The sequence below is a fragment of the Notolabrus celidotus genome, chromosome 9 (assembly GCF_009762535.1).
Source record: "Notolabrus celidotus isolate fNotCel1 chromosome 9, fNotCel1.pri, whole genome shotgun sequence".
NCBI lineage: Eukaryota > Metazoa > Chordata > Actinopteri > Labriformes > Labridae > Notolabrus > Notolabrus celidotus.
Window position 1 is genome coordinate 10,626,975 of NC_048280.1, and position 15,949 is coordinate 10,642,923.

Sequence of the window (15,949 nt, forward strand, 5' to 3'; positions counted from 1 at the left end):
TCTACTTCCCAAACAGAGCTGCTGCTGCAGGTCATTTTACAACACACACAACTGCAAAGGAAATGTGTTGGTTTTCCGTTGGTGCATCCAAGTTTGTATCTATAATCTTACTGCGAGTGTAAAATGATTTGATATAGTTTACTTTAATAAAAAAAAAATCATTATTTATTATACATTCAGGGTTAGTATTTTACAAATATTATACTGAATGATTTTATTAGACTCAGCCAACAGATTACAAAACAACAATGCAGCCATGAGACTCATGCACAAATATTTCATTAAAAAAAGTCCATAGTACAGAAGTAAAAAAATGTATACGTAAATACATAATAATTAAACATTTAGAATTATTAATATATACAAAATAAAAATTAAAGACAAACTATTATTAGAATAATAATTGAAGTACATACAATAAACTTTAGATAAAAATAAATAAAATAGAATAATAATGTATTTTATGTAACAAACAGTGGTGGACAAAGTAAAGAGCTTCATTACTTAAGTCAAAGTATAGATACTCCAGGTCCAATATTACTCCAATACAAGTGAAAGTTGCTCTGCTAGTACTTGCTTTTAAAAATACTTAAGTATTCAAAGTACTTAAAAAATCTCAAAGCTTTGTATTTTCACAAAGTATGAGTGCAGTCAAGAATACATAGGAGTACATTCTGTTACATTATGTTTATTTAGAAACCATTACTTGAAATCTCTAAAAACTATACCATGGAATAAAAACAGCAACAAGTTACTCCAAACACAGACAACTTAGTTTGAAATGTTCATCTGGAATTAAACAAATGTTACGTAGCTCGACATCTTTCTCAGGTTGGACAGTGAATGTTTGTATGTTTGGGCAGAGTGGGAAACAGGGAGAACATTTCATATGATACGTATCATTCTTCATTTCAAAAGCCTCTAACACGGGCTGAAGATATATGGCCATGTGTGCTCAGGTGGAGAATTATAACCATCATTACCACCTCTAAATGAACTGCCTGATCTGAGTGAAATGTTCTCTGTGTTTGCTCCACGTTCAACCGTGGAGATACACGATATACAGCTATGACTAAACCACTGAGACAAACAGAACTACACAAACACAGTTTACTGTCTTAGGGATCAGATTTCAGAAAAGAGAAGGAAATTCTTGAGCTGACTTCAAAGCTAAAGTAGTGAGTAACAAGAGCAGTGATAGAAATGTAGTGAAGTAAGACGTACAATAATTGTCTTCTGAATGTAGTGGAGGAAAAGTAATAAGCTCCCCCAAAAAACAATACTAAAGTGAAGTACAGATACTTAAAAAATGTACTTAAGTACAGTACTCAAGTAAATTTACTCTGTTACTGTCCACCACTGGTAACAAATCAGTCCATCAGGTAGTAAATAAAAAGAGATGAAGCAACAGGTGCCCACCTCATCCAGACAGGATCAGTTTTTAACTGTAATCTCGCTGTGATACTCTGCATATAGAAAATGTCCATTCTACGACATTACAAAATTAAGGGTAAAAATCATATTTTGTTATCTGTGTTGTGATAATCTATCATCTTCTTAATATTTTAAACCTAATTACACCTTTGCCAGTCATCTCAAAGAGTCTAAACTTTGCAAGATCAAATGTTTTCTTGCTTCTCAACATGTCCTAAGAGAGGAATAACCTCTATTTTTCCTCTGCCCTTTGCCTTGTTACATAATAATTATGAATAAATAAACAGTGTATAACACATGAAGCCTCAGGGCTCAGTTCGTCCTACAACCTCTGCAGCGGACATCACGCAGCTTCAACCACTGACTGTTGCTCCTCTGTCATTGAGATTGATCTTTCTCTCCCCCTCTCTCTCCTTCTCTCGCTGTCCTCTTGCTTCCCACACATTATCTGCAGAGAAAGTGTGCGTGAGTGTGCATACCTCAATGTTGATTATGTGCATCATGTCAGCTTAAAGAAGCCAGGCTCTGTGCCTGTGGGTCGTCATGCAGTTTGAGCGCACTGTATGTGTGCGTGCACGCCTGCAAGTTGAGGTCTAATTGTTCCAGTTATTTATTTGACAGAGTGTGTGTGTGTGGACTCTGTTGCCTGGCAGGAACATCACACAGGGTTTCAGGAAGTTGTTTGGCATTTGGGATGGAGAGAAGTAGAGCAAGGCAGGGTGAGGGAGGGGCAAAGCCACAGTGGGAACCTTGGCCTCTCCAGTGCAACTGCAGGGAGGGACGCCAGCCTGACTCCTTCTCTTTGCACTTCTCATTTTCCCCTCTGGCCTCCTCTTTTTTCAGATTCCTTCCCAACCGCTTCGTTACATCTCCATCCTTGAGGTTAACCGTCTTCTCCTCTCCCTCAGTTCTTCCACTTCCCATTTTCTTCCTCTTCTTCTTCCAGCATCTTTTGTCTTGTTTATCAGCTTTTCACCCCCAAAACTTTTTCTCTCTTCTTTCATTGTACCACAGTCGCTCTCACGCTCACTTCCATCTCATTATTTTCCACTCTTTCTTTATTACTCCTCTTCCCTGGCCCCTCTTTTTCTCTGCGCCTTTATTCTTTCTTACTTAATCTCCGTCTTCCATCACTAGCTTAGGCTTTTGCCAGGACTCAAAGACAGATTCGCTCCGGCTCACAGTTCTAAAGGTTCTCTGTCTGTTTCTAAGCATCGACCTGACAAAGAAGTTTGCTTGGGGACAGGAGAGAGTGTGTAAGTGTGTGTAAGTGTAGTTAAGTGTCTGCAGTCTGTGGCCCATCATATATTTCAGCAGGCACAGTGAACACTTGAACAGGGCCGTTAGTCACAGCGGTGAAAGCTGTTCCCTACCTTGAAATATGGATTTTCATCAGAGTGTGCAGCTCCCCCTGATGAACGACTTCATGGACAGACTGCTGCAATTATTATTGGCCTCTTGAAACTTCATCAGTGTGACACTCAGAAACAAATGTGCATGTGTCTTAGCGATGGGCTGATCCTGGGTTGCACAGATTTAAAGGATCAATTACTAAAAATCTTTTAAGTTGGAGTTACGGAGGGAAAACGAGACTTCAGGGCCTTCATATCGCTCATGCTGGCTTAATGTGACACCTGAATTGAAGTGAGCTGCTCTTCTCTGCTGAGTCAGACTATCCGCTGTGAAAAAGGAAGTTCAAGAGCTCTACTCAAATCTCACTGTCTGATCAGACTCTCAGTTACACTCAGAGCAGGTTTCACAGACTTCACAGTGGAGCATTATTTCCTTGATGACAGCTATCCATGTCCCGGGAAGTCATTTTGACATTTTTGCAGTTGCCAGATGACATATAATGAAGAGCTGACGGCACAAGATTCAGTGTCCCAAAGACATCCGACCAAACCTGATCGCTGTATAATACAATGTCACAATTGCTCAGCACATGACTGCATCATCTCCCCTCAGTGCAGATCACGGAGACACTGCCAATCCCCGTGTTCCTTCCAGATGCGTCCTAGAAGCAGCTCCACTAAAAATACATGCCCTGTCTATTTCTGATGAAACCCTTCAAGCTGTGCAGATGAGCCGGGCAAGAAGTCAGACAGAGGAACAGAAGAGTTACTGATGGTTGATTTTCTAAATGAAACATTGGAGTGATGATCACAACATTAACATACAGTGACAGAAGTACCCGCTAAGGATTTAGTGTTAAGTTGCTTTCTCTGGTTTTGTTTTCCATCCCGAGCAAAATGCCAAATTCATCTTCTTCTTCTCTGTTTGTGTGAGTGTGTGTGAGTTAGTGTGTGACAGTGTGTGTGAGAGTGTGTGTGTGTGTGTGTGTGTGTGTGTGTGTGTGTGTGTGTGTGTGTGTGTGTGTGTGTGTGTGTGTGTGTGTGTGTGTGTGGGAAAGGTAGGTTTCTTGGTTGAAGTGATTCTCTTTTCCTGTGCACCGGCTGTTCTGCTGTCTGTTATGGATAATGTTTCTGAACCAGGACTTGGCTATGAATATTTTCAGCATGAGGCGAGACACAAAAACACAATCCAATCAAACTTAATGGATTATCTGCCAAGATTATAAACATGTCACTTTCATTGTGTGTGTGTTTGAGAGTGAATGTGTGTGTATTTTTCCTGTTGTGTGTATTTCCAAAGAGCTGTTTCATGTTCTCTACAGTTTAAAAGGATGCTGGAGTTTTTAGAGGATCTTGTCGTCAGCAGCTCACACCAAACCTAACAATGAAAGATGTCTTTTTGCTCCCTCCTCCTCTCCCCCCTCCCTTCTTCCTGCTCCTCCACAGTGGATTCACTATTGAACTGGCCTCTGCACTCACTGTCGTGTTCGCTTCCAATATCGGAATCCCTGTCAGTACCACACACTGCAAGGTATGACCGAGCGGCCCGCCCTGCTGGCCTCTCAACTCCCCTACAGGTGTTTCCAGGGGAGAGGGAGCTCACACTGCCGACCAGGGCACCGGGCTGGAAACACACACACCGTGATAGTCTCAAGAAGGCAGACTTGAATCATGAGCATACTTTCCCCACAGTATCTGTGCCTGTCTCCTTTTTCCTGCTTGTATTTGTAAATATGCCCTCATTCATATAATTTGCCAGAAATTGTAGCAGGAAGAGACGACTCCAGTTTTATACAGCTTGGGTCTTACTTCTTAGTTTTGGCCGTCATGTCTATCAGTGCTGAGAATATTCTGCTTGTGTAAGTTATTTATGAGACCTGCGAACTTGGAGACATCACTGCAACAAGTCTGACAAAGTGTTATGACCAGGCAGGTTGTTTAACAAGCATGGAGTTACTTCCACTGGGCTGAGAGGAATGAGTTCTCATTACTTTTCTAAACAGGACTCTTATCTCTTATTTTTTCAGGTTATTCCATAAATTCTATCACAACATCATCCTTTGATCATCCTGCAGCTGAAATCAAGAGGAGAGAATCAAGATGCTGGTTACAATTTGGACCCTGTCCTAGTAACTCAATCACAAACAGCTGAGTGGTTACCAGAGTTTATTTGCCTCTCAGGCGACACACATCTTGTGCTGTCATATAGCCACAGATTGTTTGGGTCGTATAGAGGCAGTGAGAAAGATCTGCAGGGTCTGTGCTGAAGTAATACCTTTTCAAAATAAAAAGTACTACTTCATGGTGCAGTTACTAAAACTGTTTGTTAAGTTCTTAAAGTTCGCCGAGGGGTTTCCTTTCTGGTCAAGTCAGCATCAACACTACTCAAAACTGGCGTCTGTAGGATGATCGACCAAAGATGTCCTCTGTTATAATCCAGGGACTCAATTTGCAGTTAAGTGCTGAATTTTAGTGAAGTGAAGTGATGTCCTAAAATATGAATACAAACTAAAGATCAAACATCAAAAGTCTTTGTATCATCTAAAAACAACGCAGGCAGTAAAAACAGACTGTAGTTTATATCGGCATATTATAAATATGTTTGGTGAGTGACGTTAGTAAGAACCCTGAAAGCCACAACTTAAATGTGAACCACATTTGCAGGTCAGACTTAATAAAATCGGTATAAACATTTGGTGGGACTCAAATCTAACTCTTAAACTCTCGTAGTTTGCTGATACCCTCGTACTTTGACGTACAAAATTCAGTGCTTATGTCACAAAATAAATGTAACGTACCTTCGAATAAGTAGTTATAAAATACATTTTTGGACAAACAACTTGCAGAAAATCAAAAAAGTAAAACTAGCTAAAGTCTGATCGTGTTGTTCCTGATCCTCCTACTCAGCTGCAGGAATGTATCAGTAAAGCCAGAGGAGTGAATGCTCTGATGCTTACTGCTGATTGGTCAGGTGTAACCAGGAAGAGAGTGAAGACAGTTTGGCCTTTTTTCTTTGTACAGATAGATTATGACAACCCATTGTTAATATGTTCAGAGGCCCCTTCAGGAACACTAAAACAGACTATTTTGTAGAGTTAGTGTGCTTGTGAAAAATATTTATCCATGTTTTTCCAGAACTACAGTAGCAGAACTAACAGCACTGACCCAAAACTATGAAAATTCGACCCAAATTATTATAAACTAAGGGCTATCTTTACCTCTCAGAATCTGACAATCTCCACTTTTCTTTAAAAGACAATCAAACAACTTGAGCGGTGTCCAGCCCGCTGCAGTCTGCCCCCGGCAGCAGTGTGCAGCCCCTCTCCCCTGCTCTTTTCAGGAACGTTGGATCCAGGCTGGACGATGAAGCCGAGCCCTCCAGAGTCAATCCTTCTTTGTCCCCTCCTCATCAGCATGGTGTCTCATCCTCTGTTTCACTTCCAACAACTCTCTTCCATTTTTTTTATCCTCTCAGCATTGGCATGGTTTGCTGTGTTGGTCGTCCACCCTCCTGTGCTTGGTTGCAAGCAGACTCCCCCTCCCATCCCCAACAACCAACCAACCAACCCCCCTCCTCCCTCCCCTCCCTGACCCCACCTGTCAGACTTGTTTTCCACTCTCTCACCTCTCCCTCTCCCTCTCCATCTTTCTCTGTGTCTCTCCCCTCATCTGTCTTCACAGCGGATTTTGCATTGAAGTAATGAGTGCGCTAACAGTGCTTGTTGCATCAAATGTGGGCATCCCAATAAGCTCCACCCACTGCAAGGTATTGGAGTCATTGGTAGTGAAGCCGTGTAGAGCCCTCTGAGCTCCACTCTGCTGCCTCACCTGTAGCTGTCGATCTCCAGAGCCAATCATAACTCTTAAAGTTGATGTTTTGACCTCTTGTGCAGTGACCCTCTGGCAGCAAAGCCTCCACGTTTACATAAAGAGGATCTAATAAGAAAAAAAGAAGCAGGCTGATAGATATAGAAAAGTAATCTGTGAGCTTAGAAGGGTAGTCATCAGTCTTTTGAGCAGAGCTATAAAAGCTGAAAGCCTTATTTTGCAACCCTTTTGCTATGCTAAGCTAACTAGCTGCTGGAAACAAACTGCATTCACCTGACAGCCATCAGAGTGGCATTGATCTTAAGCTTTACTCCAGAAATATGATTGTGTCTTCATAAAATGTCAAACCATACTGTAAGATATGCATTTATAATGATTAAAATTGAGTAACTATTAGTGAGGGGTGATTAAGTTTGATACATTTCAACATAATTTTTATAAATATCAATTCATGTTTACAAAGCTGTAGTTAGAGTATAAAATCATAAGATCAATAGAAAAAAGAATAAAAAATGTGCGACTGCTTGAGGGAAACTGCACAAGACTCAAAACTGGTGTCTAATTCCTGATGATCAAATTGTTTCAACATCAACATCACCATCCATCCCTTTTTATTTCACTCCTCCCTTCAAATACTCCTGTCTCTTCCCTTAAACCTCAAATAATCAAACTGCTATGCCACATGCTTAATGTACTGATGGGTCGAGGAATCTGATCGTGTTGGTGAATTGATTCAGTGACTGTGTTTTGAGGGCTTTCACAGATGTTGTGATGTTAAAACTGTATTTTTGCTAAAATATGCTAAATCAAAGTTTATAACAGTGACACTGAAGTGTTCAGAAAGTAGTCAACAACATCTGTGAACACCTCCCTGATGTCTATGAGAGAAAGAGTGTGTGCAGTGATGGGCAAACATTTGAGTTTGAGTTCAGAGTGAGCGCTTCCTGCAGAGATTTGGCTTCTTTTTGATGTTCACATCGAACTGAAGTCATGCCCAGCTCTGCTGAGTTTATGTACAATGACTGGTTGTTTCCAAAGCTCTACAGGCACAAACACTGAGGTCACGCTGAGTTAGGCTTTTCTGCTGCATGCCTGGAATACTACAATTGGCTGTAAACAGACGTGCAGACCACAAAGTTGACATTCATAACCCAAAAGGTTTCTGAAAGACGACTTTTCGAATAACGAAGAGTACTCTGAGTCGATTTTTAAAGCCGACAGTTTAACATCTCTTTCCTAGAAGATGTTTTCATGTCAGAGAAAGACGAAACAAACACGCCTGTCTCTGTTGACCCTCACCTTCCACATTTAGTCCTGAATGTGACAGAGGGCGCCTCATGTTCCTGTGGCCGTATAAGAGCAGGCATTGTTGAACTTCCACCCACCTGCAGCGTCACAAACAGAGCTGCAACCAGTCACTGCACATGCCTCTCCCACACACTCAGGTGTCTGGAATATGATAACAGGATTTATCTGAACAAAGTTGTGTTCTGATTTAAATTCTTGAATAAAGGTGAGAAAAACGGTTCAGTGGAGAAGTTTGACATGAGCAGAAATCACTTAGTGAACTACAAAAACACAAACCTCCTTCAAATTATTCACAGAGGAAAAGATCTGATTTTTGAGAAACCATAACTGCTCATCTCAGACTTCCACACCTAGAAATGTATTTGATTGTAATAACTCTTACAGCTTGCTCTTACTAACACTGAGGATTTAGACTGAGCTGCTACTGAAGAGCTGATAGTTGTGTTCAGGCTTTTCTGTTTAGATGATAATATTTTGTAATCACCTTTTCTATAATTGGACTGAAGTAAACTCAGTGCTGAAATGTGATGGTGTGAATTAAAACTCAGGTACTTTAGCTAAGCAGAATTTTGGGCTACTTCAACTGAAGCTGAATATTTTGTGGGATATTATTTGTTTGTCCATGTTGTGCCACTAAATAGATGCACATTTAGAAATCAAATGAGTGACATGATTTAAATAAAACAACAACATGTGAGTCACTGTTATAAAAAGAGCTTAGAATTTGATGTTTGTCAACACAACATTCGGCCTTCTTCCTGGATGTGCGCTAATGATGAAGCACATGGTTGTACAGGTTCTTTAAAAGCCTGTGCTCTCACGCTGTGTGGCATCATTGGCTGAGGGCTAAAACCAGCACAAAAAGAACCACACTTCAGGGAGGACTAGGATACTACTCTCTAGGACTATTGAAAGCAAAAGAGACCATCAGCAACAAGATTGACGATCTCTATAGTGCAATTTTTAATGCATGAAACCACTGAGAGAGGGTAGGTTACAGACCAGGCATACAGTATGACAGCCGATGAACAAACAGTCACAATTAGAGGCACATTTTCTCACTAGAACAAGGCTGAATGAGAGGTTTTGTCAGAAGGCACTACCTTGGCATGTTGACAACATGATCAACCAAATGATTACATGTTTATTTTTTTTGCGCCAGAATCAACACAAACAAAACGTTCCTAACAGGAGCTTTAAATATTTTGATTTCAAAAGCTTAGTTTTATTTACTTGGAGAATTTTCATACTTTATTTTTGCCAGTTTCACTTAATAAGTCGGTGAAACAAGAAGCCCTTACCTCCTTTAATTATTTGTGAAAGGTCTCAAATGTAGCATTTTATTTCTATCATTGCACTGTGGCACTTAAATCCATCATATGAAATTAGTACACAGAGTATTAAAAGTAGGAAGGCTGACATGCTGGGGGCATGAAATGATCTGTAAGTCCTCCGTCATAATAAAAGCCTGAGCCAGCTGCAGCTCTTCAGTGTGTTTGACTTGATAGATGTTGTTCTGTGCTGCTCCTGATTGTCTTCTGTCTCCTGGCTTTGGCCTGCAGGTGGGCTCTGTTGTGGCCGTGGGTTGGATCCGCTCCCAGAAAGCGGTGGACTGGCGCCTCTTCAGGAACATCTTCCTGGCGTGGTTCGTCACGGTGCCCGTGGCCGGCGTGTTCAGCGCTGCCGTCATGGCCCTGCTCGTCTACGGCATCCTGCCCTATGTCTGAGGGCGTATGGCCGGGTGGGAGAACAGAAGAGAAAGAGAGACAGCGAGGGAAACTTGGGTGAAAATCATAGCTCGAGTGTCGAGGGTGTGCAGATAACGGAGAATGAGAAGAAGAGAGGGAAAGAGTGAGGGTGACGCAGAGGAGAAGGAGGGAGCTGCAGAGGTTTACAAACGGGCATGGTTGTACTGAAGATGTAAGGAGGGTTGGTTCATATGCTGCCTAGCTCTGTAGTCCAGAGATCTTTTTGACTCGTTTGAGTTCCTGATCGGTTTTTATTTATTTTTGGGTTGCATAAGAAAGAGTGTGCAACCAGCGTGTTCACCGTACCATTCTATCTGCTGTACATATGACAATAATAGGGAGATTCCAGTAACCTCTAACAAGAATCATCTAATGAGGAAAAGCAGTGGCAGCCATTTTTCTGTCTCATTGAAAAAGAAATCATGAGTTTTTAAAAATAAGACAGCACACAACTAAAAATAACAAAACCCTGCACAACGTAACAAACGCACACACCTGCAGTGACACTACATCATCATCATGCCTGTGAGAGCAGGAAGCATCTCTGGTCAAGTGCTCATTATTATTGTTCCAAATTGCCAGAAAATAATCCTGTACATATTGTTATATTGGACTGAGTGTGATTTGTTGTATTGCGGCTTGCTTTAAAAAAACAAAAAGATGTGCGTGTGGTAAACCAACCCATCCATCATCTCTCTTTGAAAACATGCTAGCCAGGTACAACTAGGGCCAAACAGAAAGGATGCTTCAGAGCAGGGAGGTGGGACTGTCACTCTGCTTTTTTTAAATAATTCTCCATATGATACCATAGAAACCTGATTTGCTAAAGAATTGATTTTTTGTCAAGAGCTCCTGTATGTTTGTAGAGATGGATCTCATATTTTTTAATGATGTATTATAATGTAATTTGTACTGTAAATACTGTCCGTACAGAGGTTAAGGGGAGGGATTAGGGGGAGGACAATGGTTTGTTTTTGATGTTGTAAAAATTGGGGTGTCTCCTCACCTCTTCATGATGTCATATTATAGAGTATTTTTCATCCAGAGTACACACACATACACAAACACTTGATAAACACACACATGTACTTCACAAGCTGCTGTTTCGCGGATGTTGCAAACAAATTTAAAGTAGTGAATCAAACTTGTAGATACTCCATCCCTTCTGATATGTTGTGTCGGTAAAGTCAGTATTTTTTTGCAGAAAGTTCCTAAGTGAAAGGTTTCCTCCTGGAGAAAATATAACATCTGGTTTCTGTCAGTGATATGCAAAAAGAGGGGACTCCGAGTAGAATTAGGTGCAGCAGAAGCCAAAAAACTAAAAACAAACACACATTGATAAGGTCCCAGAAAATGTTCACATATCTCCATCTGTTTGCCTTTGTTTTCATACATTCAACTCAGTTACTGGAGTCATTTCCTCATATCAAAGGCTCCCTGCCAATAATCGACCTCTACACTGTCCACGCTTGGATCAGTTTTAGATCTCCAACCCTTGTTTTAGTCCGGAGTGTGTCTGTTTCTGAACCTCGTCTCGTACCCCCCTCATGTAATAAATCTGAGGTCTGATCGTCACCGCCTTGTTCCCATCGGACAGCGATCATGCGTCATATCAGACACTAACTCTTTGTTAGTGTTGTTGTAACTCAGCCAGTTATGCAGAGGTGTGAGGAGAGGGGAGTCAACCTTCAGCCACACCTGTAGCTCCTCAAAAATGGCGGATGTTGCGTAGAAGCATTTAGTCTGTTGATCACGTGTGTTTCAATCGAAGTGCTAATGTTAGCAGAGGTAACAGGATCACGTCGGGGGCTGGATGAAAGCCGCTCATGTCAGAGAAATGAGATGGTATCTGGGGGGGGATAGTACTGATCATCACCAGCTTTTTAAACAGGGTCACCTGTGACCTGTAGATGAACAAAGTCTAAAGCTTTTTTTATTTGAACAAACTCGATGCCAGGTGTTGCAAGTTCTTTATTTTGTTCTTGTGGTGTGTTTCCTAATTTCATTTTTTTTGTCTCATGAACAAATCTATGCTTAAGTAGCCACTTGCCTTGTAACATTGTGTTTTACTTTGTGCAGATACAGTAAAATTATTAAGTACTGTGGTGTTTACATCGTAACCATATTGTAGAGTATAAGAAAAAAAACTGTTGCCTAATGATGCCAATGAAAGACAAACTATTAACCATGAATTTATAAGTGCAAGTAAAAAAAATAACCTGAAGTGTCTAGAGAGAGAGATGGAGAGCAAGATAGAGAGAGTGTGCGCGATGACTTGTTTCTTTGTTGTAGTAGTGTTAATCTTGACCCCGTCACTTTACACTGCTACTACAGTACAATGTGTTAACGCTACCTGTATGGGTGCAATTCAGTAATGAAGAGAATGACTAGAGAAATCTCATCAGACTATATATATTTTTCTACCATATCTGAGTTTTAACCTGGGCGAGCTTCCGAACACTTTGGAGGACACATTATGGGCTCGCTGGGAACAGGGATTAGCTGTTTGTAAGATCGCAGTGATACGAAGATAACGGTCTTATCATAGGACGTCTCGCCTCAATGGTGCCATGTGCCACACTTCCTCTGTAAGCCCTGTGTGTTCTTCTAACATATAGATTTGACGTGTCGGTTGCCAATAGATCAGATTTTTAAATTTTACCATTTTTATTTTTTGAATTTTAGATGAAAACACTTTGTAATTTTGTTTCCCTACCGCTTCGATCATGAGCTGTGAGAGGAGCAGGATAGGCTCCTTGCTAAAACCAGGACGACTGCTCACTGAATGCAAAACTTAGAAGCAGAATCTCTGTAGCTGAGAAACTATAATCTAAAAAAATACTTGATAACTGGACTGTGTGGACATTTGTTTCCTTGTTTTGGCAGGTATCCACTCTTAGAGCTCATACCCTTTCACTCTTTCACAGGCTGTGTGTTACAAAGGGGGCCGTGCAGAGTTAGTGTGTTTAAACCTGAAGGAAGGTAATAAACCAAAAATCTGGCTACATTAAAAACACCAAATATCTGCAGCTTCAAGCTAATTTTTATTGCAATTGTCAGTTGCTGAATACTTCAGATTTAATGACATTTATACAGCAATATCTACTTAAAGTCACGCACTGCTATATTTAAAGTAACATTTGAGCACATTGACAGCTACTTGATACATTTCCCATTCAAATACCCACAAGAGCAGAAAATATCCGAGTCTGAACCCTCTCACGATGAATGAGGAGGTTCATCTCTGAGGTCACGCAGTGCTCTTCTGATATATTTGACATTTGCTGCACCACTGTGCTCTGCAGGCGCCTCTCTGTAACTCACACTGTCATATTTTTTGTTTTTCCATTCATTCTCAGTCCTGATAGGCCAAAAGGGATGCACAGCTCAATACAGGAGGGGAAAGTGAGAATTGCAATTCAGTGGCTGTGTAAAAAAAAAAAAACCTGTCAAACTCTCCCGTGACACGTTTGATTTCCAACAACTAATGCTACATTTCTGATATTGAAGAAGCATCGCTGTTAGTATAAAACCGCCATTAAACATGAAAGGATATTTTGTGGGTAAATGTGAATTACTTTAAAGCAAATGGTAAAATTGGATTTGGATTAAAAGTTAAAAGATAACAACTCTGCTAATCTGATTGTAAGCTTTTGTAACCCTCCGATTTATAGCCACTGTCACCTTTTTCCATCCACTTATCTTTGGAGGGGTGGGCTCAAACGAACGTTGAAGCTGAAATTTCTCACGAGAAAAATGACCCAAAGAGTTGAAACTTTGTCAAAAACAATGTGTATATGCCAAACACAATCATTGTCAATAAGAAGCTGATTGACCAAAAAGGGTTTTAAGGGCCCAAAAAGAAGCCAGACATCATTAAATCTGATAATATTATGAAATACAGATATAACTGAACACTACTAATTGTTATCAATGATGAATTATTCTGGCAATAGTTGAATTGGTTGTTCTGAAACAAAAAAAGTGATATAAGAATATTGATGACATATATCAGCCACTAGAGGACGCGGTTTGACGCTTTCCCTCCCTGTATGGAAGGACCGCATTGTAGACCCGTCCACCTCAACTGCTCACTTCAATAAATGAATGGTGTAATTTCCACTGAGGGAGTCTCTGTGCTCCTATCCAACTGTTTTAAACTTGCGTAGAGAGAAACTAGAGAAACAACGTGCCATTTCTTCCTCCCTGAATGTGCAGCTACATGTCTGTCACTCTGTGGTGTGTAGCTCCACCTGCCCTGGTGTAATAGCGCCCCCTCCTGTTTGTATGAGGTGGAGGGGCATCAGTTCAGACCTCCATCTGGATGTGGCGTGCTGTCTCTAGTTTTCTGGTCTGTTTTGTGATAGAATGTGCTCCTTGGCTGGCCTGCAGGCTTAACAGCTCTGTGTTGTCTTTTTACTGTTTACTGCTGTTTAACTGTCCAGTCCTTCAAAAGTAAAAAATATATAAATGAATAAAAAATCAAAAGAAACTGTAGCCTGCTTCAACAAAATCTTAGAGCTCTTCTGATTTGCATATATCGTACTGTAATGTTTTATTTAAGATTTTAGTGGAAAAAAATGTCTGCATTTAAACTAAATTATGGGAATTAAAATTACAAAGAGTACCTAAAATCTACTGAGTCGTGTCTTATGTTGTATGTGTGTGAATGAATGGGAACTGTAATGTTAATCCTTGTATACATGATACCAAATTTACTTTGTTTTTTCATATACAGCTGGAAGTAAACACTACGATATTTCTAAAGTACACATGAAATGACATAACTATCACTGTTGTGTTGATTATTAGTGGCTTTTTTCAAACTGATTTCACACTATGTTCTTGAGGAGCTATTCTACTGTGAGTTTTAAAAGCTGCATGAAAAATGTAAACATCCTTGTTTACTCGAATGCCTTATGATTTGCTTTCTTGTCCACAGTATTTCTCTTCAACAAAGCATCAACAACCTTATGAGTCTGTAAAAAATGTGCATTATTTAAACACGAAAACTCAGGAGATCTTCAATGAAATTTGAATCTTGATCAAAATAACGCATTTTCCATACTTAAAGCTCTTGTGAGGATTTTTTAGCTAGCCATGTAACAGACTGATATAAATACTGATGTCTCTTTATGACCTCAAAAAACGAACAAGACCATCAACAAGAACAGCGACTATTTCCAGATAGTTCTTTTAATGTCTGAAAACACTGGTGGGGGGCAGATGTCAGACACTGCCAATACAGCGCTCTATTTTATCTTACATGTTCAAAGGCAAAGGTTCCAGTTAAGTGATACTTTTGGTTGTCAAAGAGAGCAGTAACATGCTTTACAAAATACCCTTATTAATACACATACAGGGAAAAATCAGCAAGGACCGCTCTGTCCAGAGGGGCACCAAAACGGACACTAACTGAAAGTTCCTAGCAGGACCTTTAACTGGTAGGAAATAAGTTGCACTTTAACTTACTCATCTTATTTCTTTATCCTGAATGGCAGGGGTGTCAAACATACGCTCGGCCAAAACCGGCCCACCAGAGAATCTAATCCGGCCTGCGGGATGACTTCGCAAAGTGAAAAATGTGCACCTGCTATTTCAAATTAGTCCTCCTTTGTCCCCCTTTCGTTCTATGAAGGGGGTAAAAAGAATATTTGCAGTTACATAATCTGGTTGAATTTCATACACTTTTTAGAGCACTTCAAGATCCAATTAACACTGATGTTTACGTATATGTAGAAGCGGTGGATCCACTATTTTCATATCGTGCATGTGCTTACCATACATGTGGGTGTACATAGGTGTGCTCCTTCACTACTAACACTAGCACTAATGTGTCAGGTGACTGGGAAACCTGTGTGCTTGGTGTGTTGTCAGCAGGTTTCACTCCTTAAAGAATATCAAATTTGGCCCGACTATTTCACTCATCATGGCGAAAAATACAACAGCTGTTTTTGTAAAAAAAAAAAAAGAAAAAAGAAAAGGACATTAAATGTGATTTTTTTTAGAATTTACTTGTATTTTTTTGTGCTAAAATAAAAGGAAAAATTTGGAGTTGTCGTTATTTATAGGGTTATTATGTTATGCTTTTACTGGTCTGGCCCACTTGAGGTCACGCTGTCAGGCTGTATGTGGCCCCTGAACTGACATGAGTTTGACACCCCTGCTGAATGGTAAATGAAAAGAATCTTCATTACATCTTGGTTATTCCACCTTTTTTTTTTAACTGCAATCCAAACAAATTCTCTCTTTACATCTAGTTTTTTCCCAACATCCTCA

General features: G+C 40.3%; 1 protein-coding gene across 5 annotated transcripts in view; it reads left to right on the plus strand.

The window, feature by feature from the left end:
- slc20a2 (solute carrier family 20 member 2) overlaps positions 1-14,304 on the plus strand; it is a 53,579-nt gene extending 39,275 nt beyond the window's left edge. For 2 of the 5 annotated variants that reach the window (XM_034691607.1, XM_034691608.1), the window contains exons 10-11: positions 4,233-4,317; positions 9,485-14,304. In XM_034691607.1, the coding sequence (XP_034547498.1) occupies positions 4,233-4,317; positions 9,485-9,649 (250 nt within the window). In that variant the 3' untranslated portion in view covers positions 9,650-14,304. Of the gene's footprint in view, positions 1-4,232; positions 4,318-4,813; positions 5,963-6,467; positions 6,553-9,484 lie in introns of those variants that run through there. The other 3 variants (XM_034691609.1, XM_034691611.1, XM_034691610.1) reach the window with 3 other exon arrangements.
- The last annotated feature ends 1,645 nt before the right edge of the window (positions 14,305-15,949 follow it).